Raw genomic sequence first — 27,732 nt, 5'->3', positions numbered from 1 at the left:
GCTTCTAATTTCTAAGCTTTCGGAAAAGTTGGAAATATTTTGTGCAAATATGATCTGTGCCATTAGTTGCGAATTTTAAAGGGAGTCTGTCACCAGAACCCAGCAGGGAAAGATTGCCATTTTTGTCAATATGCAAATGAGCAATGAGGGCATTGACGCATATCTGTTTGGAGTAATGGAAACACCCTCATTGCTCCAAAAAAGCTCTCTTTTTTTTTTAGGCGCTGCCCTCTGAGAGGCTGGCTGCCTTGATGCAGTGCTCCAAGCTGGGAGCAAACTTTTTCTTTCCTTTTTCACTCTTTTTCTCTGTATCTTAAAGAATCCGGTAACCAAGCAATCTAGCACTATGAATTTAGCAACTATAAATCGAATGGAAGACCCTGTGGAGTTTTTTGTTCCTTTTGTTTCCATTGTAAAGCATGGACTCAAGACCTGGTTCAGCTGGTTTCCACATGTGCCTGTTACCATCCCCCCAGCTAGGACAGCATGGCTCAACATGCGGCATGGAAGAGAAACCTACATGGAAATGCGGACTTCTTCGTTCAAGGAGATGATTTCTGGCGTCAATTGCTGATGTGTGAAGATGCTACAGCTGACTGGTATTTCTTTCTATTACTGTGGACACGTGGGACTCTATTACAACCTGGGAACCTACCATCACCCACCTACCCCAGGAGTTATGGAAGCTTAGCAAGAGAGCAGCACCATGTATACCTGGATGGTCTCTGACTTCCTTGGGGCAGTAGAACACTGTGGTAAGGAGGAGGAGGACGGCTTGTGATGAAGGACATTTGGGGCATTTTTTGTGGTTAAAAGGACAATAGTGCTGATGCAAGATACCGAACTATCAGCTGTGAGCAGGAGATCTCACCACCTACCAAAGGAACTGCCACATGTTATCATGATCGCTGCATATGTCCCCCACCTCTGCAAAAATTTCTGCTTGTTATATCCACATGCTGTGACCCCCCTCCTCGTGTCCTACAACCAAGTCGGCTGTATTATTATTATTATTATAATTATTATTATTTACACCAATCTGCACAGAGAACTAAATGATCCTGCAGTGTGTCTGTTTCTTTCTTTTTTAGTTGCTATGATTCCTAGGATTTCTCTATCTGCCATGAGCTTCTATGTGTTTCTCTCTTGTTATATACTACTGTACCATCTATGAAACTGTATCACTGAAATTTCCCCATTGTGGGACTATTAAAGGAATATCTTATCTTATCTTATTTGCATACAGTAAACTACGGAGGCAATGATTCACAAGGGAAAACCACTGATAGGCACTGGCGTAACTACCGCCATAGCAGCAGAGGCAGCTGCCACAGGGCCCGGGACATTGGGGGCCCCAATGGAGGTCTTTTCGTACCCCTAAGTATAATGATTGGTGGACTGGGAGAGATAAGAAACATAATAAACACTGTTACTTACCTCTCCACGATCCTGACCAGGCCTCCTTCTTTGTTGTCTGACATCTCTGATGTCACATGAACCCGGCCTGCGTCCCGGGTCATGTGACATCCGACGTCATTGCAGAAGGACGGTAGCGGAGGCCGACAGCTTAGGAGCCAGGGGACAGGTAAGAAACAGTAAATTTTTATGTTTTTATTATCCCGGATCTCCGATTATTATACTCTGGGGTCTGAAAGGAGGGGGGGGCCCATGTCAAAAGTTCGCCACGGGGCCCTGCCATTCCTAGTTACGCCACTGCTGATAGGTTAAGATCATCTGAATCAATCTATATGGGGGACTAGATTCCGGGAATCTGCCCCTTTCACCGCCCGAGGTGAACTACAGAAAGCCGCCCCCACCCTGCCGGGAGGAGGGGGCGGAGGGGGCATGGTGAAGTGCAGGGGGCGTGGCTTAGCGCCGTTCGCCGGCAGAGAGCAGGCACGGAGACAACCTGCTCTCTGCCTGAGCGTGAGAGGAGGCTACTGGAGCAGCGCTGCTCTACTGGGCTCCCCAAACCACCGCTCGGTGCTAAGCTAGTCCAGAACAGCTGGTCCTGGACTGGCTTAGGTAAGCAAAAATGCCGCCCTCCCTGAGGCCCTGGCATAGCGCTCACTTCAGGTCGCCTCATGGGAGGTGCGGCGCTGACTAGATTGATATGCTTGGTTCTGGTGACAAATTCCTTTTAAAGCTTAGTTTGCACCAAAAACTGTCTCAAACACGTTAAAGGGGTTATCCAGCTTCCAAAAATTATCTGCAAAGGCATCCACAGCAGTGCTGATTCCTTACTGTTCCCTTGTGCACCCTTTGCTTGGCTTTATTTTACTTGTATCACTGTTATTTATGTGCAGTGACTCTGTGGACAGACTACATTTCCCATGATCCATCTGCCTGCTCTCACACTCTGTTTGTTTCTCATAGAAGGGGAGGGGGAGTGATCTTGCAAACGAAAAATCACAACAGCATGTGATCTCAGATGTGGGAGCGTTTTATTACATGTGCTTTCATTGCAGGGGAGAGTGGAGAAGGGAGGGGTACACAGAGAGTTAGAGCAGGCAAATGAATCATGGGAAATGTAGTCTGTCCAGAGTCACTGCATGTAAATATCAGTGATACAAGGAACAGAAAGTAAAATAAATCCAAGCAAAGGGTACATAAGGGAACAGCAAGGATATAACACTGCTGTGGATGTATTTGAAGATAGTTTTTGGAAGTTGGATAACCCCTTTAATAAAAGCGGAGTATATAAGTATATAAGATCATAACATAAGAACAAATAAGACAATATAATAAAAACATACGTAAAAACATGTAAGATAAAATAACATAATCAAACATAAGATACCATACACATATAGTAAGTACGATAACATGTTATCTCATTTATACAGTGCATGTAATATCTATATATAAGGTCACATATATGAAATATAAGCTAATAACATAGTAAAACATATACGTTGTAGATCATACATTGATAAAGCTACCAGGTATTAGTAACCCTTTCCTGCCCTAGACCCACCAATCCCCATTTACACCACTAGGAATTTTGGCATTGACCTTTTCCATACACGGAAAGTGGAAGTAACACATTATCTGCTGTATCCACCAGTATGTAGGTGTTAGTACTTCTCACCAGGTATGGCTGTTATCCAATGGACCACCTCTAACATTAACCCCATGCTTACCTAGACCACCAAGGATGCTTTAGTAACCCATTCCCTGCTCTTGTATAATCCCAGCCTATCCTTCCTCCCCCTATACACTACAAGGGGATAGCGCAGTATCAGGCGTGAGCTGCATGTGAAAGGGCCCTTGACCCTGTATATCACAGTCATACATCACTGCACACTGCTATTAGGATACGTCTTACTTGAAAACCCCCAGTAAAAGATGAAATGTAAGATCACTCGATATCAATACAGCAAATATAATTCAGTCCTTGTCTGAAAATTTGTTTCCTTGACCTCCTTGTCACAGAAGCCGTTTTTCAGACAAGAATAGAATCTTATTTGCTATATAGATATCGAGTGATCTTACATTTCAGCCTCTTCTTGGCTGTTTGTGAGTTTTTAATAAATGTGTCCTCCAGCTCTGGTCCTGCATTTCGGTGATCCCTTATAGTACGCAGTGCCCTGACTACTTGTGATGGCGTCATGTTAACCTCTTTTACCCCAGTAGTATACGTCAAGCCGTTCGTGCTAATGAAATATACAGATCAAATGAATCCCTTCCTGAGGCTTTATATAGCGCTGTCCCAGAACACGACCCTCTTTGTAGTGACTTCTTTCAGAGGCCGATCTGCAGTCCTCTACATACCAGACGCCTTCAGGTCTGTCATAAATTCAGTGTTATATTAAGTAGCCATTACATGTATCTCTATATATGTTATCTGCATCTATGACCCCCATGCATGCCCTGACAACCACAGTGATGTGTAGCAGCTTTGGAAACCTTATTTAGTCACAGAGTCACCCAGAAGTGCATAGACCCTGCTCTCCTCCCTTTAGATGGATTATGGCTCTAGTTATTACATGATCTCTAACTGTTTCAGACAACTTAGAGAATAGATAATAGACTAGAATAGAGAATAGACTAAACTGTAAAGTATTTTGTTACCGCTCTCCTTGCGCTGGTTCAGACGTCTATGTATCAGCATAAGCGGCATAGACGCCACCTACACTGATACACAGATGTCCTACTGCTGGGAGAAGAGGGTGCAGCAGCAGCAGCAGGAGCAGCGCTCATGTCGGTAAGTATAAGAACTTTTTGTTTGTTTGTTTCATAATAGGCTGCTACCTGCTGGAGTATCTCCAACAGGTAGCGGCCTATTTACCAACCTCCCCGAATCTGTTCACTGCCGCCCCCGCTTCCCCTTGTTCTATAGGCCGCGGGGGATGGTAGTGAGTAGGCCCCGGCTGCGATCCCACTACCGCTATTGTACTCGGGGGGTCTTTTCACACCCCAGAGTATAATAATTGGAGCCCCAGGGGAGGTCAGGGAACATAATAAACACTGTTATTTACCTCTCCAATGTTACTCCAATGTTAATTCAATGTTACTCCTAGCAGGCTTCGGGCCTATATGGTACTGTCCCAGACGCCACATGGTCTGGAATATTACCCTATAGGCCCAAAGCCTGTGCTAGCAGTACCATAAAGGCCCAAAGCCTGTACTAGTAGGAATAGCCTGTTACTGCTAGCACAGACTTTGGGCCGTTATGGTAATATACCAAACCACATGACGTCTGACACATTACCATACAGGCCCAAAGCCTGCTAGGAGTAACATTGGATCCCGGAGAGGTGAGTAACAGTGTTTATTATGTTCCCTCACCTCCCCTAGGGCTCCGATTATTATACTCGGAGGTTTGAAAAGACCCCCGAGTATAATAGTTCATGGGTGTGCAACTGTGGGGCATAATAGAGCTTGGAGGGTCCACTGTGGCCCCTGTAACCTCTATTATGCGCCACAGTCTATTGTGTCACTGTGGGGCATAATATAGGCTGCAGGGGCCGCTGTGGGATATATAGGGGTTGGGTGCATGGAGAAGTGAGGAGTCAAAGATGTCTGTATTTCAAAACCAGAAACCAGTAGTAATAATAATGGATGGGGGATACAAAGCTCTGTATTGTACGCTACTCCTGCTTCAGACAGAGAGAAATGCTACATGTGCTTAAGCCATAATGGGACTCTTAGCTGCATAAAAACAAACAGGACACCACGTATGAAGGCTTATACAACCAAAAACACACAGTCCAGCAAGATCTTACAACTTTTGATGACACTCGGGTACCCTTTAAAGTATCACCTAGATTTTTTTTTTACTAATTTAAATATATGCTTAGACCTTTTTGTTACTCCATTTTTTGGTTGTACATTTTTGATTTTTTATGAGTGCAACTTTCCTGCCCTAGTTGCTGCCAAAGCTGTAAACCAGGAAATCTAAACATCTGCTTTACAGTAGTTACATGGACATAAGACGCATCAGTCAGAACTCATTGACTTCTATAGTAGAGTGTTGTAGGTATGGTCTGTGACCTGTATGGAGGGAGGGGGAGAAGGTGAGCCGGGACCATAGCCCATTTTGTATGATGGATCCTGTGTTAACTCTTCAGACCCCAGAGTATAGTAGGTGGAGGCCCAGGGGAGGTATAAAAAATAACAAACAGTTCTACTCACCTTCCCTCACCTCTTCTGGGAATCTTCTCAGCATACAGCCCTCCTTCAGGGTCCTCTTATGGCCACTTCCATCCTCTTGGATGATGTTATTTGGTCCGCATTTACTCAAGCATCATGACTTCTAGCTGTTGCAGCCATTGAGAAATGTGTCCTGCCGTGTCTACTGGAGGAATCCAGTAGACACCAGTCCAGCATCTAGGAGGGAGTCTTCTTATTCCAGATTTGTTCCAGAGACAGTCTCTGAGATAGGGAGTTATTTGGTGCGTCTCCGAGTACCAGTGTTCATCCAGAGATAGCCCCTATAATAGGGAGAAAGTCTGATTTGTCTCCGAGAGACCTCCACGTTTCTGTGCCAGTAGGAGCAACAGAGGTGTCCGACAGAAGTATTTCAGTCGAACCTAGTTTTCAGGTACTCAGGTCTCTAAGTCAGGACATTTTGCCCCATTTTTCTCCTACCGGCTGAGGTAGGCAGTGATACGAGTAGAGGAGAAGGCGAAGTGTGTTTACTGCAGAGTCTGTGTCAACCCTGGTCAACAACCTCCGAAGATCAAGGCTTTGGGGAATGCAAACTGTATCTGTACCCATCTGCAAGCTGCTGCTGAATCAGTTGAAGCTGTTCAATAAAAGAGTTCTTTGGTTTACCCTGCAATACTGGACTGTACCAACACCAAGGGCCCTTCTGAACACCATCACACCGGCTCAGCTAGGAGAGGTCCCCTCTCCCAACTAGGAGTGCCCGGGGGAAACAAGACACTATCTACACCATCCGGTGGTGCTGCAGGACCCCCCTTGGCTGCATGCAGCCCTGGAGAGGGATTAGGTTGACAGTGCAGCATTCCCAGCCTAGCAGGTGGCACAGCCAGCGTCATCTTTACTCTCACTCTCCGGTCTCCTCTTCGGGGTTGTACACTGCATCATGTATATAGAAATCTATGGGCAAGTGGGGGAACACATTTTTAGTCTGAGATGAGAGCTAAATAAGAACTTTCTATCACAGGCTCACAGCACAATTACTTTATTCACACCAGTATAGGTTAGTACGTCTCTATATATGTCCTGTACGGTCCTGTTTGTGAGTGAGAGAGTTAAGGAAAAGATTTTCTTCTACTTACTGTATTCAGTGTACAGCCTCTAGTCTAACCCCTCCATCCCCCATCATCTGCAAACTGCAGATGTACCCACAGCTGTGGTTAAAGGGGTTGTGTGGGGTGCGTTATATATTATGCACTATATAATGATACTTACTGTATAGTACAGGGTCCAACAGCATCCTAATGCAGAATGTGGCAGGGGGTGGCAGTAGTTTAAAGGGGTTGTCCCATCACAAGGATCCTATCTATACTGCTTGTTAATGTGGATGTAAGACTTTTCCTAAATACACTGCTTCAGCAAAACTGCTTTGTTTGTCCACTATCTTACTTTACTCAATTCATTGTTGACACAGCCCTGACTTATCTGCTCAAAAGTCAAGTGATGTATCTGCTGCTCTCAGGGGGGAGGGAGGAGGGGCTAAGTGCACGGGAGCCAGCCTGTGTTTCTAGCTATTCCTGTGTCTACACCACGTGACCTAGGTCCTGCACTCAGATAGAGGAGGAGAGCTGCTTTCATTTCTGAACTCGTCTTCTGTTCTCCCAGTTATCAGGCTAGCTAATTCAGTTGTGTTCATTATGGCAGAGACAGGCAGTGTCTGTATGTAACACAGAATGGAGTTGCTCCTGCCTGTACTTCATAGTCCAAAATTGTGCATATAGTGTTGTTTGAGGACCTTTGATGACATCACAGGCCCTTCAGCCGCCCCATAGGATCACGCTATGTGGTAGGTGGAGCTACACACTAATTTGGGGGCGGAGCTAAATGACAGGTTGCATATGAAACCCCACCCACCAAATGACGCAAGAAAAAAGGAAGAAAGAACATTTTACAGCAGTGAAGACTGGTGAGTATGCGACGTGGGAATACCCCTTTAATTTCTCAGCCTTCCCTGTTGCCACACAGACTCATGGTCACATGACTGACTCAGCTCTACTCTAGGCAAAGCAACTGGTGTAGAGCAGTGCTGTGACATAACAGAGGGCTGGAGAGGCTGGGCATGGAGACTTCTAGCACCCGCTACGCCATGCAAAGCTAATAATAGGTGACAGTAAGCATGTTTATATGGTGTGTACATGTTTATAACAGAATGTACTGTATAACGTTTGGTATCTGCACACAACCCCTTTAAATGAACTCCCAGCATTTTCTGACAGTCACATCTGTTTTTAGCAGCACAGCACCAATATTTCGGCAGGATATAGCGCAAACTGGAGACATCACCTTCATGTCATCTTCTTTATTTCTTCTCCTCGTACACACGACCAGGCTTGCCCGGCAGATAACTGTTAAAAAAAAAAACTCAATAAAGATACAAATGTAAAGACACAGAGAGATGGGAAAAACGGAGAGTAAAGATCTAAATCTGTCGCTATGTACAGGGAAGACAATCCCAGCTGGATGTATACGTGAGAATGAGTGCAGCTGCTTAATTCTGCGCCATGGCCGACCCTTCAGCCTGAATTGCGCGGTGAGTGCTTTGTTTCTAGCACTTTCCTCCGCTCGTCACAGTGATTGGTAGTGGAATCATGTTCGCTATTTCATGGCGCTGAGAGATTGCAGCCCGTAAGACACTATGTTTTACAAATCCTACCCTGAACAAATCCTATTACAGAGTTAAAGTGATACTGACCTTGGTTTGTTTGTTTTTTCCCGTTTTTCAAGCTACAAATCTGTTACAATCTTGTACTCCGGTCACATCCAGAGCTGCAGAATTCTTCTGAAGATGCACATATCATATTCAGATAGTAACATGCTAACATGTTTTTCAGCTTACAAGCTATCTTTTTGGAAACCATCCTCCATTTTGCAGTCTACCCTACAGAGGAGCACCGACATATAGTGCTTATGTCTGACGACTGCAGGTTGTGGACCACATACACAGGGTCGGCTTCAAGTCTGTGTGGATCTTTGGAAGGCAAGTCACAGTGGATTAAAGTGCATGTCTAGTTATGGAACAACTTCACATAAATAAATAGTACAGGTGAATACTAGAAACTTTTTAATGTATCTTATTAAAGAAATCTGTTTCCTTCTTCATTTATCCTTTTATATAGAAGTCTATGGAGAGAGAAGGGGTAGGAGGAGGTTGCTGGAAAGGATACAGGAAAATGTTTGTTTTGGTACCGTGTTAGCCAGTGGTTATAAAATATAAAAAACAAAAAAACTTTGCAAGTCTTCAGTAGGTGATACCTTTTTTAATGGCTAACTCATAATGATGATAGAATATGACGTTTCGAAGCTTCCTCTGAGCTTCTTCTTCAGAGTAAGCTTCGAAACGTCATATTCTGTCATCATTATGAGTTAGCCATTAAAAAAGGTATCACCTACTGAAGACTTGGAAAGGATACACTAATAGATGCAGCTGCTAATCTGCAATGTTTCAAGATAAGAGTCTAAGAGTACATCAATTTACAGTCTCCTCTCCATAGACTTCTGTGAATACATACTCTATGTAAATACGCAGAACACCAGTGTTTTCTGTATAGGTATAACAGGGGAAGAAAGTCTGCAGAAAAAAACACAATGTGCTTCCAACACAGAGGGGTTGCTATGTGGGGCCTTTGCCTAATAAACTTGTTATCCATTCAAGATATGCCTGTCACCTAGGTGCTGATAATTCAAGTAGGAGATGGATTATACATGCAGCTCTGGATGTAACCGGAGTACAAGACTACATTTACAAACAAAGCTGTGCCTTAAATCCTGAATATTTCTTCTTCTCTATAGGGGGGGCCTTTACTTTCTACAAAGCAGTCGGCTTTCAGAAGTCTCCTCCGCTGCCCTTCCCCTAGGGCTCCCATCTGTCTAATCTGTATGCAAATAATCTAGGAAAATTTTAATAATTTTGCCCGCATTAGACATGCTAAAGGTTTCTTATGGCCGTGAGACTTTTTTTTTCCACATGGATAAATGTCAATGTAATATTGGCAGCTCACATAATTCACAAAATTTGAAGAATGCCATTATGTACAGATCTTATATGAATTTATATGTCCATATATACATTCCATATAGCACATCGTCACATACAGCCCTCTAAATTAACGTCAGTACCACAATGTCTTGATTATCATGCTGCGGTGGTACAAAGGGTACTAAAAATTCCATTACAAATGGTAAAAAAAGTTATTTAACATGGCCTTTCCCATCAATATATTATAACGTATGACAACTGTACAGAACAATCTTTAAAAAAAAAAAATCAAATTTGAAGTTTTTGAAAAAGTTTGTGATGACATCTAGAAGAGACATTCCAAGTGCTTCAACTGTCTGAGTGGAAGAAAGATATAAGATTACAGGTCCTCCTTCAAATCACAAAATTGAAGTCTCGGTTCTTGGTGTTTTAATTTATTTTTGGAAAAAAATTAGCAAAAACATATTTTCTATAAAGCAATTCCAACTGTAGCTGTGCCCGGTCACGACTATTAGGATGATTGTATCTAACCATCAATGTTTTTCCAAATTAGTCAGGCCATAAAGTATAAATTCCACCAGGTCTTCACTTGGATCCCACCTTATCAATGAGGACATCAGAAGACCTAAATCCCAGGTTAGTAGTGAACTGCAGGTGGACATTTCATCACTTGCTTGCTCTTCAACACGCAGTTAGGCATTGGCAACTTAATGTTGTAGTCCGGATCTTGAGCAGTCTTAGAAAAGGTGACAATGGAGACCATGTCTTCTCCAATGTCCACCTGGGATCTCCAACGTCTACAAATAAGAAGCTTTTTGAGAGCTCTTTGGAAGTCTCTGTTCAGAAAAGCATATAACATAGGATTGATAGTGGAGTTGCAGTATCCCAACCATGTCATATATTTGAAAGCATTGACCAGGATGGCGCTGGTGGAACTCGTACCCTTTGCTGCAATCCAAACATTCAAGACGAAGTAAGGTAGCCAGCACATGACAAAGACCGAGATGATGATACTCATGGTCCTGGTGGCTTTATGTTCAAGTTGTAAGTTGTTTTGTCGTTTGCTGTTTGGATGGTAATGGAGATCGAGAGTCTGGGAGACAATTCGAGTTGCCTTCAGACGGGAAGCTCTGTAGATGAAGAAATACATACTGCACATGATCATAAATGGGATGTAGAAGGCCAGAGAAGATGCAACAATCGCAAAGGTCCAGTTGGTCACAAAGATGCACTCCTTCCCGTTATCGAAGTCTATGCCTGGTATTTCATTCCAGCCTTGCATGACCGGGAGGAAGGAGATTAAGGAGGAGTAGACCCATATAGTCACCGTCATAATAATACATCTGCAGAGAAACAAGAGGTTAACTCAATATCTTTCAAAGAAAACCAAGACTATTTTGGCTTATATACAGATCTAATATTGAGATGTCCTAAAAATTTTCTGTGAACATGAATGAAGAATGTATTTTCAGATCTTTGGATCATTAAGTCAACTCAAACAGTTTTTCTGGTACTCTGATTCCGATGATCGATCATTAAGATAGTGGTCAATATCAGAATCAGTAGAGGCCCCCACTGATCAGCTGAAGGAGCCATGGTGCTTTGGTTAGACGTGGCTCTGGATATTGTGTAGTGGACATGAATGGCCCTACAGCTGGCCCTATCATTTGAGTGAATGGGAGAGAACTGTAGTACCACTTAACGGCCACTACAAAGTGTATGGAGCTGTGCCTGTTCCAATGATTTCAGTTGATCAGTGAAGAAGTCATCAATATTAAAGGGGTTGTTTGGATAAAATCAAGGATCAGGACAGGGGTAGGGTAACATAACATTCAGGCAGTGCATCGCCTTCTCCTTCTGGTCTACAGACTGCCACAGCTGAAATTGGGTTGAGGGTGACCACTGTGATCAATCACTGGCCTCAGCGGCCATATGCTCAGTACTGGTGACATGATGGCTGATGTAACACCGTTACCCAGCATGTGAAGGCTCAGACCTGTGATTGGTCACACCACCCGCTGCAAGACTTGGCCCAGGCATTCCATGTACTGGAGGGAACGTAGGCCAGTAGTGTAACAGACCCCCTTCTCGTCAAACTAAAAAGTGACAGGTGCCCCGCCCCTTTTTTGATGTAACCACGCCCCTTTTATTATATGACCACGCCCCCTTTTATATGATTATTTTTGACGTCACTACGGCCATTTTATAATTACTTATACACTTATGGTACATTCTGCATACGAGCAAAAACCACAAACTGGAGGGTATATTTAATTCGGCCATTGAGCTGAAAAACATGTTCCAGCCGGGAGGCTCTGTTATCTAATGTGACCTTATGTGACAATGAAAACATTTGAATGGTGTTTGAAAAACCTGATAAACAATTGAGTGGTTTTAGAGCCTGGTAAACAATTGAATGTTTTGAGAGCCTGGTATCTAATGTGACTTTATGTGTCAATGAAAACATTTGAATGGTGTTTGAGAGCCTGGTAAACAGTTGAATGGGTTTGAGAGACCTAGTATCTAATGTAACCTTATGTGACAATGAAAACAATTGAATGGCCTGAGTGTCATGAACTCTTAAATACATACATTATGTGAGAAAACTAACAAACACACAATAATTATTTAAAAAGGTTTATTCAGAATGTCACAGCACAATAAACTTAGTCAAATGAACAGGCTCTAAAACCACTCAATTGTTTATCAGGTTTTTCAAACACCATTCAAATGTTTTCATTGTCACATAAGGTCACATTAGATAACAGAGCCTCCCGGCTGGAACATGTTTTTCAGCTCAATGGCCGAATTAAATATACCCTCCAGTTTGTGGTTTTTGCTCGTACGCAGAATGTACCATAAGTTCTGCTGAAAAGCCATGCGCGGTCATGCCAATCGCTCATTGTGGCCAGGTCCTCTACATGTCAAGACATGTTTTTGCGCTACACGCTTGCGCAGAAGCACGGTCCATAGTTGTATTAGGGGAACTTTGTACGGCCATGTCACAATATGTCTTGCCGTCTTCTGGGGTGGATGTGTAGGAGCTTGACTCATGACGCCACGCAGCGTGCTGAAGTACATAGCTGGTTACATCAACAATAAATAGGTATATTATTTATCTTAAATAAAACTATAGACACTTTTGCGATGGACTGAGTGATATTCCTTAAAGAAATATCATTCATGCCAGTGCAAAAGGAGAAGCATATATAAAAAGTGGGCTGACACTTTTGCGCTGAAATGAACGATATTCCTTTCTATCAAAGAAATATCATTTATGCCAGCGCAAAAGGAGAGAAGCATATATATAAAAAGGGGGGCGGGCACTTTTTGCGCTGAAATGAATGATATTCCTTTCTATCAAAGAAATATCATTTATGCCAGCGCAAAAGGAGAGCTTATATAAAAAGGGGCGTAGCATCATATTTATAAAGGGGGTTGGGGGTGGGGGGTGGGAGGGGGTGTGTGTGTGTGGGGGGTTAATTATAAAATGGCCGTAGTGACGTCAAAAATAATCATATAAAAGGGGGCGTGGTCATATAATAAAAGGGGCGTGGTTACATCAAAAAAGGGGCAGGGCACCTGTCACTTTTTAGTTTGACGAGAAGGGGGTCTGTTACACTACTTAGGCCAACCAGCTGAACCAAGGACCCGGGGCAAGTGTGTTTTTAATTTACTCCAGATAGCTCCTTTAGACCAGGGCCCCACGTGGCGTTTTACAGTCAGGGCAATGTGAATGGGATTCTAGCGAAGGGTTCATCAAAGTCAGTTTCTCAACCATGAGTGCCTATGGATGGCAGACTTATGTGAGATACCACACGTATTTGAGGAGTCCATCTGGGAAATCGGACCCTAAGAAAATAGAATATTTGGACCTCATCCTGATCAGTGAGGATGATAAAATTTACACTAAGACCTTTTTTAAATCCGTTGACTGTAATAGTCTTTTAGACTTTAATAGCCTCCACTACAAAAAGTGGAAATGTAACGTCCCTTTCGGACAGTTCCGTCGGCTTAGACGTAACTGTACCAGGGATGTGGATTATAGAAAGCAGAGTGAGATTATGTCAAACAGATTTCATACAAAAGGTTATCCTCGCCGAATCATCTCAGCGGCTTGTCAGAGAGTGAATGATATGAGCCAGGTAGAATGTATAGCATCTAAACACCCCACAACTACAGCCAATTTCAATCTTAATTTTATAACAGCCTATAGCTCCTCCCACAATTATATAAGGAGAATAATCAATAAACATTGGTTGGTACTATTAAATGATCCCTTTCTGACGAAAACTCTTCCGAAAAAACCAAATTTTACATTTAGAAGAGCAAGGACTCTTAAGAGTTTGGTAGCTCCGAGCAATTTACGTCCAATTAAGCAAGCCAAAAAAATAACATCTGAGCTCCCTAAAGGGAGTTTCAGATGCGGCCGTAATAGATGTAAATGTTGTAATAACATCAAACACCGCACATCTGAAATAGTTAGTTTCACTACTAATGAAACTTATAAATTGAAACATCGATTAGACTGTGCCTCCACATTTGTAATTTATCTTTTGGAGTGCCCATGTGGCCTCCAATACATTGGCAGGACCACCCGCCAATTAAGTGAACGTCTGAGCAAACATCGCTCCAACACTATAAATGGGTTTATGAACCATAGTGTTTCTCGCCACGCAGCCAAATTCCACAATAAGGATTTTAGTGGTTTTTCGGTTACACCAATTGATTGGGTTCCACCTGAAACTACTGACAGGTTAGGAACGCTAAATAAAAGGGAAATGTTCTGGCTCTTCAAATTAAACACAATGTATCCAGCTGGACTAAATATAGCATCAGAAGATGTAAATAAATGAATAAATAAGTGGACCAACTTTACTATCCACTCAGGGGTGGATAGTTTCCAGTTTAAAGTTAAACCTTATTCTGTATATTTTAACACATTTTTGTTGTTATATCATTTAGCTATTTCTAAATATTACTTTAACTTTAGGGTTTTCCTTCCTTCTAAGCACCTCATGTTATGTAATGTAAATGCTAAGAATATGTATCTTTTGGTCTTGGGGGCCAGAGGTACACCGCGCATGTGCAAGATCTTTTGTGCGTTCCACGGTGGAACGCATGACGCACCTCCGGCCCATCGTCTTCCAAACAGGAAGCGGAGTCGGAAACTGGCGTTATGCGCGGTACACTACGGAGCTTTAACCCCTTCCCGACATGCGCCGTAATAGTACGGCGCATGTCGGGTCTGTAACTATGGCAACCGCCCGGGAGCCGGGCGGCCGTCATAGCCGCCGGGTGTCTACTGCTTTAAGCAGTAGACAACCGGCTCTAATGCCTCCGATCGGTCCCCGGACCGATCGGAGGCATTAACCCCTCCGGCGCTGCTGTCAAAGGCGCCGGAGGCGCCATCTTCCCGGCGGCGCATGGGCGCCGCCATTTTGGCAGGGATCGCCGGCTCCTGGAGCATGCTCCAGGGCCGACCCCCCCGTTGCCATGACAGCCGGGAGCCTTGTTAAGGGCTCCCAGCCAGTCTGCAAATTCTCTCTTTTGCAGGCTGGTGTATACAGCCTGCAAAAGAGATGATGATTTTTTGCAATGCATTGCAATGCATTAGCATTGTAATGCATTGCATTAGTGATCAGACCCCCTGGGGTTCAACACCCCTAGGGGGTCTAATAAATGCAAAAAAAAAATAAAAAAAAAAAGTAAAAAAAAAAAAATATAAAAAAATATAAAAAGTATTAAAAGTTCAAATCACCCCCCTTTCCCTAGAACAAATATAAAAGTAGTTAAAAACTGTGAAACACATACATGTTAGGTATCCCCGCGTCCGAAATCGCCCGCTCTACAAATCTATAAAAATATTTTTCCTGTTCGGTAAACGCCGTAGCAGGAAAAATAGTCAAAAGTGCCAAACCGCCGTTTTTTCACTGTTTTAATTCTGATAAAAATTTGAATAAAAAGTGATCAAAGCAATAACATTTCCCGAAAATGATAGAACTAAAAAGTACACCCGGCCCTGCAAAAAAAGACGCCCTATGCATCCCTGTACACCTATGTATAAAAAAGTTACGGCCGTCGGAATATGGCGACTTTTAGAAAAAAAATTTTTTAACACCGTTTTGGAATTTTTTTTAGGGGTCAAAATGTAAATAAAACCATATAAATTTGGTATCCCTGGAACCGTACCGAAACACAGAATACAGGGGACAGGTCATTTTGGCTGCACAGTGAACGCCGTAAAACCAAAGCCCGTAAGAAAGTCGCAGAAATGCATTTTTTCTTCAAATCCACCCCATTCTGAATTTTTTTCCTGCTTCCCAGTACATTATATAGAATAATTAATGGTGGCATCATGAAGAAAAAATTGTCCCGCAAAAATTAAGACCTCATATGACTCTGGGAGCGGAGAAATAAAAAAGTTATGGGGTTTAGAAGGAGGGGAGTCAAAAACGAAAAACGAAAATCAAAAAATGCCATCGGCGGGAAGGGGTTAAATAGGACGGCTCTGCCTCTTGACAACTATGTCTGTGCTAACCAGCGTAAAGGTAAGAGGCCATTTCCAGCTCCCTATATGTTCTGTTCTTTTCTTTTTGGGACCTAGTCTCTTAGTTTGGGCTAGTTCACACGTGAGTATAAGGGGAGGTTTTTGACAGCGGATTTCGCGTCCAAAACCTCCCCTTATAATGGTGGTCTATGGAGACCGCCGGGCTTCTGTTCTCCGCTAGCGGCGAGCTGCTGCTAGCGGAGAAAAGAAAGGACATGTCCTTTCTTCAGGCGGAAGCCGCGCAGTCTCAGCCGCGCGGCTTCCGCCCCCGGCAGCTCCCTCCTATGTCGGCTCATTCATTTGAGCCGACAGCAGAGGGTTAAGCCGCGACAGCGATGGTCGCGGCGGGCGGGTTTTTGACAAGAGAGAGACGCGGCTCGCCGCGTCTCTCTCTGTGTCAAAACCTGCGCGGGCAGTTCACGTGTGAACTAGCCCTTTGTGATCTTGCTGCAGGGAGCTACAAAAAGGTGTGGTTATTGAGTGTCTCATGTTGTCATGATGACGTGATGTCTCAGAAAGATACTTTTAGATGTAAACAACAAAGATGTTTCGTCTTTTATATTTTCCCAATTTATTGTCAACACATGCTGTATAATAAGTTTATTCCCGAAGTGGTACACGACTATCCTTTTAAAAATGGTTTTACATTGGTTTGACTTTTATTGGTTTGTTTTTAACAATGTCTTTTATGCATTTTTTGTGCAATATTTTTGTTTTATACTTTTTCTATGCTTTGTGTTTTTAAATAGTTTATGCACTTGATAAAGGGCATTTAAGCCCGAAACACGGAGAGTCTGTGTTGTGCACTTCAGTTTTCTCTCAATAAATTCTTTGACCTGCGAGCGCGGTCCTTTGGTTCTTTACGTATTAGTGAGCGTAACCATCCCGCTCCTCTGTGTGATGTGAGAATCCCTCATCGCCATCAGAGATAACGCATTGCACGCTGAGGAGTCTGGGACAGGAGCAGACCCATCACAGCTAGATACTGAGAGCGCACTCCTCTCAGCTTCTCAGTGTTGAATGACGGAGGAAGACGAGGAGGATGAAGTCGCAAGTGATGTCATTCTCACACACGAGGCTAGCGGGGAAGTTCAGTGCGTCCCATTGCTTCAGCATGGATGGGGCGAAGGGGAGGAGGAAGAGGAGGAAGAAAAGGAAATGGAGAGTGACCCTTTGGGTGGGGGCAGCCAAGTCATGCCGATTAACACTCTGGCACACATGGCTGACTTCATGTTGGAATATCTGAATATCAATAGATTTGTATTTGATTTATTGAGAGTTGCTGAAGAATGGCAGGTAGAAAAGTTTTTCTTCAAAGATAATTTTGGAATTTTTAAGGACTGGAGTTTTATTGTAAGTCTTCTCTTCTCAGAGCCCTTAGGCCCTTGACGAGAGTTGAGCCTTTCACCAGCTTTTTTAAATTTTTGCCCCTTGGTGTGATTTCGGACTTGCACAAGCAGATATACGGTAGTAGGTAAACGCCATATATACCGGATGACAGTATACAGGAATGAGTGGGTTCACAAACTGATGTATACAAGTGTATGCTTTTTTTGTATACACAGAGGGTAGATATATTGAGCGTATATACTGACGTATATACCGGATGAGAGTATACAGCTTTCTTCTCACCCAATGGCACAGGTACAACGTGAGTGAACAAAAACACTTGTATACATCAGTATGTTTGAAGTATACACGGAGGGTATATAGATATAAGACTTGTATACATCAGTTTGTGTAAAGTATACATGGAGGGTAGATAGATATGGCGTTTATCTACTACCGTATATGGCGAATGCAAGGACAACTGCTAGCTTCTCACCCCTATGGGACTATGTAGTGTATACCAGTGATAGTGAACTGGAGCCCTAAAAAGGGCTTTTTGTCGAAATGCGCTGCAGAATGAGTGTATATACTAGTGGTGTATATACACTCATCAAGCAGTGTAGCTCTGCCAATGTTTCCTGCCTGCCTAGAATAAGCTAATCCCTCTCTAGCCCTCAGCATGTCTCTCCCTATCTACAGTATCACCAAGCCGCAAATGATGCAAACATGGCTGACACTATTCTTATAAATTGGAGGTCACATGATTTAGCCAGCCAATGACTTTTTCCCATTTTTTTCGATGCCTACGTTTTCCTGCTTCCTGTCCCACCTCCCCTGCACAGTTATTGGTGCAAAAAAAGCGCCAGGGAAGGTGGGAGGGGATACAAATTTTTACTGTGTTTACCACGTGGTATTCGATCGGAATCAAATATGTTGAATATCGTAATAGTCGATCGAATACCTACTCGCTTATTTCTATTATCTACATGCGATACAGGGTGTTGTGACTGTTCACAACCTCGTAAGGTGAGAGGCCATCGGGTCACTCCATACCGTACATATATCTATATACATTTGGTGCGCTCGGTGTCTTTCCTTTTTTCCCCCATAAGTATAATTGAACAGAAAGTCTGCAGAAGAAACCTCTGCAAATTTTATGTCTAAAGCGCAGTGGGAAGAACCGCGATGTATTGCTGCCGAACTTTTTTGCTATGGAACGCCACGTGGGCCATTTACCAAGAAAACACCAATTTGTGCAAGTCTTCCACAATCATCATGGTCAAAACTGCTTATATACTGTATAATCCTGTGGTCTCCTTAAAAAGTCTGTTTACTTTGGACAACAGTTGTTCGTTGAAAGGATTCCCCAAAAATCCACTGATCGCTGGTGGCAGCGATCAGCTTTAACCCTTTGCAGCAGGTGTTCAATTGCCCTGCAGAGCCATCCATGGCTGCTGATAGGCCAGTATTATTGCTACTGGCGTCAGGGGCCCGGCCAAATTGAAAATGGGGGGGGGGGCCCGGTTTTGGCCCGCCACGGTGTGCCGGCCCCCTGGCGCCCGCAGCAGTCATTGTGCCCAGTGAGCAGAGCCGAGCTCCAGCTCCTCGCACAGGCGCAGTACTACCCGTATTGAAGCTGACGAGCGGGAGTACTGCACCTGTGCAAGGAACTGGAGCTCGGTGCTGCTCACCGAGCATACCTCCCAACCGTCCCGATTTCCGCGGGACATTCACGATTCCGGTGACGTGTCCCACAGGAGGGACATGAATCTGGGGGCAGAGATGGAGGGACATGAATCTGGGGGCAGAGATGGAGGGACATGAATCTGGGGGCAGAGATGGGGGACATGAATCTGGGGGCAGAGATGGAGGGACATGAATCTGGGGGCAGAGATGGGGGACATGAATCTGGGGGCAGAGATGGAGGGACATGAATCGACTCATTGCCTACAGAGGTAGAGAAAATTTTAATACATAATTGGTAGGTTGCAAAATAAAGTAGTTTTAAAATGGCGGGGGGGGAGGGGGGATACACTTAGGGCGTATGGGACCCCAAAATTCCTGATGGCGGCCCTGGCGCCACCATAGGAAGAATGAAGTATTAGACATTTCTAAATTGAATCAATTGGATTATGTGTGTAATATACAGGCGTCCCAGGTCCTCCGGAGATAGATACGCTCTCAGAGCTTCTTGTCACTAATACTAACAATGAGAAATCTTATAAATGTACCGAAGCCCTAGGACTCTATTATATTGTAATTCCTAGCTTTATCCATGGCCACACCAGCAGCCTGACTGATTTATATAAGAGAACAGATGTGTATTTAGCAGAAATTGCCAATTTTTCCGTGAATGCCAGTGACCCTATCTATCCGTGCGGAACATTAAAGATGTTTCTATCATTCATATATTAGGCGTATAAAGTCTGGATTGTCTACGCTGTAATATGGGCCTGTCCATTAAAATATTATCTCTGAGAGCCGCCACATGTGAGACATCTCTAAGTGACGGGGAACAATGGAGCTGTCGCTTGCGATGCTGCGGTAATACAGTGTGTGCAGACACTTGGCATATAGAGGATCCCATCAGATAATGATCATTATTAGATAGGAGTGATGGCTGCTACAATACCTTACAATGGAAGGTTCTTCTACAACCTCCTATTATGCTCAAGCAGAGGGATATTTGGTTAGAAAATCACCTCTCCATACATACAACTGGTCTCGGATGTCTGCATTTAGCTCAAAATCCCTGCATGTGTATGTGGAAGTTTAACCCTTTCCAGATTATTTGTTTCCATTGTTTCCGCCCTGCTCTAGTATTTTCCTGTTTACATACATATAGGAAACAAATGATAAGGAACATTAGTGGCATTAAAAATACAATGTATTGCAAAAGAGTAAAAAAAATATATATATATATTTGTGGGGTAAAATGGGTAAAAAAATGCAGTTCCACTATTATTTTCAGGTTCATTTTTCACATCACTCATTACTGTACATTATTTACATTAGATCATAGTAGTTTTCAGAACTCGATTTTAATTTTTGCATTACTTGCAGAATTTTTTTTTAGATTTCCATCTACAGAGGTTTTTTTCAAGACAAGCTGTATTTTATCGATATCATTTTGGAGTATACTCGACTTTTTGATTCAATTATTTTGGGAGGTGAATCAAATGTAAACTTTTTTTTAGGTCGATTTCGAGCCCCCTGAGCAGCACAGTGGCTCAGTGGTTAGCACTGTAGCCTTGCAGCGCTGGAGTCCTGGGTTCAAATCCTGCCAAGGGCAACATCTGCAAGGAGTTTGTATGTTTTCCCCGTGGGTTTCCTCCCACACACCAAAGACATACTGATGGAGAATGTAGATAGGGAGCCCTATATGGGACAGTGACTGATAATATCGGAATATGATGGCACTATATAAGTAAGCATAAATAATAGCCCCACATAGGAATCACAATATTAATTTTTCCCTATCAGTATGTCTTCGGAGTATGGGACGAAATCCATGCAAACACGGGGAGAATATACAAACTCCTTGATGTCCTTGGCAGGATTCGAACCAGGACTCCACCGCTGCAAGGCTGTAGTGCTAACCACTGTTGCCCCTCAAATTTAAACTTTTATTCTTTGTGTTTTTAAATGTTATTTTATATCTTTTATTAAAACATCTATTTTGGAATATATTATCCATAGATGGGCACCCTGTCTGAGACATGGTCTTCATGGTCAGGGTCTTCACTTAGCCCCTAGGCTGCCATCACAGTCACTTTAGACTTTAAAACTGAGAATTTACGTTCCATCTTAGAATTGCATTAATAAAGAGGGAGTATGTAATATATTTTATCTACCGTGCTCCTTTCTGGTTACAATTTCAGCAGTCAGTGTTGGACTATACACTGTCCTCAAATACAGCAATTTCTTTCTAGGATAAAATCACTACATATAGACTGGTGGTTATTGACTTCTGAGCCCTCAAGTATTCCCAAGATCCTGATTGGAGTGACTCAAGTGTCAGGGACAGCAGCTTTATCACCTTGCTATACCAAGGACATCCTCACACAAGACCACTTAGGAACACTTGAAGATTGGAGATGAGAAAGTACGATTGTAAACGCTACACTTGACCTTTCTATAAGTTGTTTTACAAATGTGATAATGGGATTCTGTTAAAGGGGTGTTCCAACTCATTTTTTTTGCACCCTGGCTTAAAATAACAATCACTATATACTTATCTCTCCATTTGGCCAAGGATGCAATGGAGAGTCTCCATTCGGTCCCCAGTTGGCACACCCCTTTAAATACTGATCATTTTGCTTGGTCATAGTTGTTATTCCTTTGTGTGATTGATTGCTAAATTATCATCCAACAACATTCTACAAAAAGTTATCAAAGTGGAGCAGCCATTTGTCGTGGGCTGGGAAAAGCTCCAGTAAAGAAGGAGTTTGGATTTTTTGGCCATGGAACGAGCCTCGAGACACGGATAGAATCCAGAGAGTTTGTTGACGGCCAAAAGACTTTGGAATTTATTGTTTTGTGTTTTCGTTTCTCCATGGATTGTCCTACTTTCACTTGCCTCTTTAATGTTTCACATTTACTATAATCATTTTTACAAAGACTCAAAGATTACAAAGTAATCGCAGATTTTCAGTCTTTCTTGCTCACAGAAATTGGCAGAACGTGAAGTGTTGATGTCTTTTCAATGGAAGGAAAGAAAATGTTGCGAAAAGCATTGGCCTAATTTTTAGCTACTTCATAAATCTGTCCTGGCTGGAAGTCTGACATCCAAATATGCTTCAAAATACTGACTGACCATTGTCTAAAATCATATTCTATGAGAGAACAAGGTTAATGATTGCTTGTCAATTGCCTATGCTACTGAATGATAGGGGGCGCTAATTAGGGTTCAGTATATGTAACTTGATGTTAGAGTTTTGGGCATACAGTATGTAATGCATGCCATTTGTGACACGTAGAAATATTTTACATGGTTACATAGTAGTAACCAGTTGAATGTATAGGTCACTGCCTCCCTCGGCATCAACATATTCCACCTCTACTGCTGCCATTATTATCATAATCTGTTTAGCTTCAGTATTTCATATTCCGACCCCTTTCATGTCACTATCTCTGTCACATCCCATCTTGCTAACCCATCCTGCTAGTTGATAACATTGCATAAAAGTATCAGCCACTGTTGCATTTTCCTAAATAATATGATCATATGACAGGTCACTGCCTCCCTCAAGATCAGCAAATTCCTATCTTGCTGATGTTATATTTCCAATGATCAGATTGGCCCCTAAATATTTTATTCACACTGGCTTCATGACATGGCCTGTGTCAGATGTGTGATTAGATTAGATTGGACAGAAATAGAGGTGTACAGGTCACTGCCAACCACAAGAGCAGCACACTCCTCCTCTCCTGCGGTCATCTTTCCCATCATCAGCTACAGTATGCCCTAATATCACCTCCTTCATGACACTATTCCTGGGACATCACTTATGTAATTACATGAAGGTACAGGTCACTGCCTCCAACAATATAAGCTCACTCTTCTGCTACTGTCATCAATTACTAGACCTAATTGGCTAGCGTATTTGGATAGGTCATGAAACGGTTTTCTTTCATGACCTATCCTAGTCATACCATGTATTACACCGTCACATACAACCATGTGACAGGAGTAGATAGGTCTCTGCCTCCAGAAAGATAAGCACACTCTTCTTCTGCTGCAATCACATTCATCGTTTTATATTTACTGTCAGAATACTTTGAAGCTTGTGATAAAACTGCTAATGTCTATGTCATGTAAGTAAAGGTAACTTTCACCCACCTGCGACGCGACATCCTCTTGGAATAGTGATAGGGAGTGACCACAGAACAGTATCTGTCCAGACTGATAAAGCACAGGGTGACGATGGACGCCGTGCAGAACATCACATCAAATGAGATCCACACCTTGCAGAATTGTCTCCCGAACAGCCACATCCCGGTGACTTCATAGATGATACTGAAAAATAAAACACGAGCCCCTGTACATCACTCGGATACATCAGTGATATATACCGCTGCAGTGAAAAGTTCTCCATAGTAAACCACAGGAGGAAACATTTCTTGGCGGGCGCAGCATGTTTTTACGTTTTTGCCTTATTGCAATCTCCCAGAGCCATAACCTTTTGATTTTTTTTAGGCTGCATTCACAGAAATGGATGATTTTTAAAGGAAATGTTAATGTCCATTCTTCCGACCCCCTGACAGATTGCAATAATAGATATTTTGCTGGTAATGTGAATATAGCCTTATGGGCTTGAACAATTAAAGGGATCCTGTTGGCAGTAAACTGGTTATAAACCTAAACCAAATATGCCTCTATTATTCAGGTTTGGAGACCCATTTTCAATATTCGACTACTCGACCGAATATCGAATCCCATTACAGTCTATGGGAAAAATTGCGCGTTTCATGGGCAACCACTATTCAACTAAAGGAGAATCACCAAGTCCATGAGTAGCAGGAGGAGAGTGTTTAGGAGGAGCGCTGTGCAGTTAAAGCGCACGGACTCCATTATAGTCTATGGGGTCCGTGCGCTTTAACTGCACAGCGCTTGCAATTGTGCTGATAAAAAGTAAGCCCCCTCGTAACAGCAAGCTGCCAGCTCTCCCGACTAGCGAAGACGAGCCTGCTGCAGAACCAGCATTGATTGGCCGAATGCTATACACTGTACAGCATTCGGCCAATCAATGCTGGCTCTGAATCGAATATTTACTGCGAATAGCTAGTAGTATTCGATCAAGTACAAATATTTCGAATACCATAGTATTCAATCGAATACCTACTCAATCGAATACTACTCGCTCATCTCTAATTGTTACCCGTAATTTACATATGAGGGAGCTAAAAAGCTGAATAATAGAGCCATACTTGGAAACTGTAGGGACACCACTAAAAGGGACCGGGATTAGATTGCTAACCAAGTTACTGATGACACACTCCCTTTAAGAGCTACCTAATATTCATCATGACATTACATAGGTTAAATAGTTGGGGTTGGGTTAAGAAAGGGTTAAAGGTATTTGCTGCTTATGGCAAACCCTTTTTGTTAGAATAGCTCCACAACAATTGCAGTGATCAGATCTCATCTATGGAGTCTGGCAGCAAATGTTCAATTCACCTGCAGCACCCCCAGTGGGAAAATGAAGTATTACATGGATTTCACTGAAATTACTTAGTCGTCTGTACAATACATGGACATGGCAGGTTCTCTAGGGTTAAATGGGTTGTGCCAGTATGAACTAAGGACAAAGGATAAGTTGCTGTTCTCTGAGGGCCCGAATTCCGGGTCCTCCTGGTGATCAGAAGGATGGAGGACCAAGTGCGCTTATGTGGCCAACTCTCCATTTACTTCTATGGGGCTACTTGTGCTGCCGGAGATGACAATTCTGGCAATTCCATTGCAGAGTCTAAGGGATGATATTTAACCCTTAAGTACTATCATGGTTTCTATCATAATGATAAGTACTATCATGGTGTCTATCAGACACCGCTATCAGTGCTTCACAGATAATACTTTAGGATATCCCAATGACTTGAATCATAAAGCCCACACACTTAGCTCTGCTACATCTTTCTCGGCCACTCACTTGATGAACACTATAATTTTGTAAAACTAATTAAAGTTAAAGTCTCATTTTCCGCGGGCCGGTATTTCATTCTATTCTCACGAGCCTTGTTATTCCAGCCTCAAACGCATTAAGTGGCTTTGTGAGTCTTGTATAAGGAGCAGATCCATGACAAATGCATAATAATGATCAGGTCTCCCCGCTGTGAGTTGCTCCAGCTCCTTATAAAAGCAACAGGACATGATTAGAAAAGGGAAGAACTGCGCAAAGATATCAGAGTTCTGTCAGATGTAATAAAATATTCCGTGTAGTGCAGAAGGAGAAGACGACTTATTAGGCTCTGGGTAGTCTTAAGACTAGATGTCTGCTCTTATGCACCACACAGGGGGTGGACAGGACAGATGATTCCTGGATATATCGGTGAAGAGTCCCAAATATGTACACCAGAGGCGTGGCTAGGTGTTCAGAAAGAATGGGAAGGGGGGAGGGGCAAGCACATCAGAATAAGCCCCCTACCCAGGTATACTGACAGATACCGACTCTATGCAGGGCTCAGCAGACCATGTAAGTGAATATTGCACAGGTAACATTGTACTGATTGTACTGTCATTGTTCACATTCCCCGTCTCTTCCATCCTGACTGGACCACAATGATCACTTTTTTAATCATGACTTGTCTCTGTAAGGTTTCACACAGACATCTTTGTCTCCTCACTTTTCAAGGTACTGGTCTACATTTTCCCCAATAATAATATAAAATCCCCTGGAAATGAATAAGACCCCCTGTATGCCCCCTTATTAATAATACCCCCTGTATGCCCCCTTATTAATAATATCCCCTGTATGCCCCTTATTGATAATCCCTCCTACTTAAAGAGGACCTTTCACCACTTTTGGGCACATGCAGTGTTATATACTGCTGGAAAGCTGACAGTGCGCTGAATTCAGCGCACTGTCGGCTTTCCCGATCTGTGCCCGGTGTGAAGAGCTTACGGTGCCGGTACCGTAGTGCTCTATGGTCAGAAGGGCGTTTCTGACCATTAGCCAGAGACGTCCTTCTGCCTCGCGGCGCCAATCGCGCTGTGCGAGTGAATTCAGCGCACTGTCAGCTTTCCAGCAGTATATAGCACTGCCTGTGCCCAAAAGTGTTGAAAGGTCCTCTTTAATTAGTTGTACAGTCTTTATTTATGGATTCCCAATTCCTCAGAGGTTAACACCCCCAATGCCCCCTTATATTATAGCAGCATCTCCCAATCTATTTAGACTCAGGGCACCCCAGTGCTCTACAGAGGCCCCTGCATAGAGTATGAAGGGTATCTATCTATCTATCTATCTATCTATCTATCTATCTATATATCTCCTATCTATCTATCTATCTATCTATCTATCTATCTATCTATCTATATATCTCCTATCTATCTATCTATCTATCTATCATCTATCTATCTATCTATCTATCTATCTCCTATCTATCTATCTATCTATCTATCTATCTATCTATCTATCTATCTATCTCCTATCTATCTATCTATCTATCTCCTATCTATCTATCTATCTATCTATCTATCTATCTATCTATCTAATATCTGTCTATCTATCTACCTATCTAATATCTATCTATCTCCTATCTATCTATCTATCTATCTATCTATCTATCTATCTATCTACCTATCTAATATCTATCTATCTCCTATCTATCTATCTATCTATCTATCTATCTATCTATCTAATATCTGTCTATTTATCTATCTACCTATCTATCTAATATCTATCTATCTATCTATCTATCTATCTATCTATCTCCTATCTATCCATCTATCTATCTATCTATCTATCTATCTATCTCGTATCTATCTATCTCCTATCTATCTATCTATCTATCTATCTATCTATCTATCTCCTATCTATCTATCTATCTATCTATCTATCTATCTATCTCCTATCTATCTATCTATCTATCTCCTATCTATCTATCTATCTATCTATCTATCTATCTATCTATCTCCTATCTATCTATCTATCTATCTATCTATCTATCTCCTATCTATCTATCTATCTATCTATCTATCTATCTATCATCTATCTATCTATCTATCTATCTATCTATCTATCTCCTATCTATCTATCTATCTATCTATCTATCTATCTATCTATCTCCTATCTATCTATCTATCTATCTATCTATCTATCTCCTATCTATCTATCTATCTATCTATCTATCTATCTATCTATCTATCTATCTCCTATCTATCTATCTATCTATCTATCTATCTATCTATCTCCTATCTATCTATCTATCTATCTATCTATCTATCTATCTATCTCCTATCTATCTATCTATCTATCTATCTATCTCCTATCTATCTATCTATCTATCTATCTATCTATCTATCTATCTATCTATCTATCTATCGTGTACCCTTGTTCTTGCAGCTTCTCTGTTATGTGATCGCACTATTAATGTGGTCCTGATATGACTTTTCTCTCTTACACGTCGGGTCTCTGTTCCATGCACAGATGGTATCTTTATGGGATTGTATAACTGTAGTTATAATTAGATACATGATATCTGACACAAAGAA

At 42.4% G+C, this 27,732-nt stretch overlaps 1 protein-coding gene across 1 annotated transcript in view; it reads right to left on the bottom strand.

Annotated features, from left to right (window-relative positions):
- Nucleotides 1-10,280: 10,280 nt before the first annotated feature.
- LOC142196312 (histamine H2 receptor-like) overlaps nucleotides 10,281-27,732 on the bottom strand; it is a 38,671-nt gene continuing 21,219 nt past the window's right edge. Inside the window, exons 2-3 of the mRNA XM_075266460.1 lie at nucleotides 23,365-23,541; nucleotides 10,281-10,986 (exon numbers count right to left, since the gene is read on the bottom strand). Of these exons, the coding sequence (XP_075122561.1) occupies nucleotides 10,281-10,986; nucleotides 23,365-23,541 (883 nt within the window). The remainder of the gene's footprint in view (nucleotides 10,987-23,364; nucleotides 23,542-27,732) is intronic.

Source organism: Leptodactylus fuscus, chromosome 1 (assembly GCF_031893055.1).
Source record: "Leptodactylus fuscus isolate aLepFus1 chromosome 1, aLepFus1.hap2, whole genome shotgun sequence".
Lineage (NCBI taxonomy): Eukaryota > Metazoa > Chordata > Amphibia > Anura > Leptodactylidae > Leptodactylus > Leptodactylus fuscus.
Note: the sequence above shows the minus strand (reverse complement) of the source record. Positions and strands in the feature narration are given on the sequence as shown.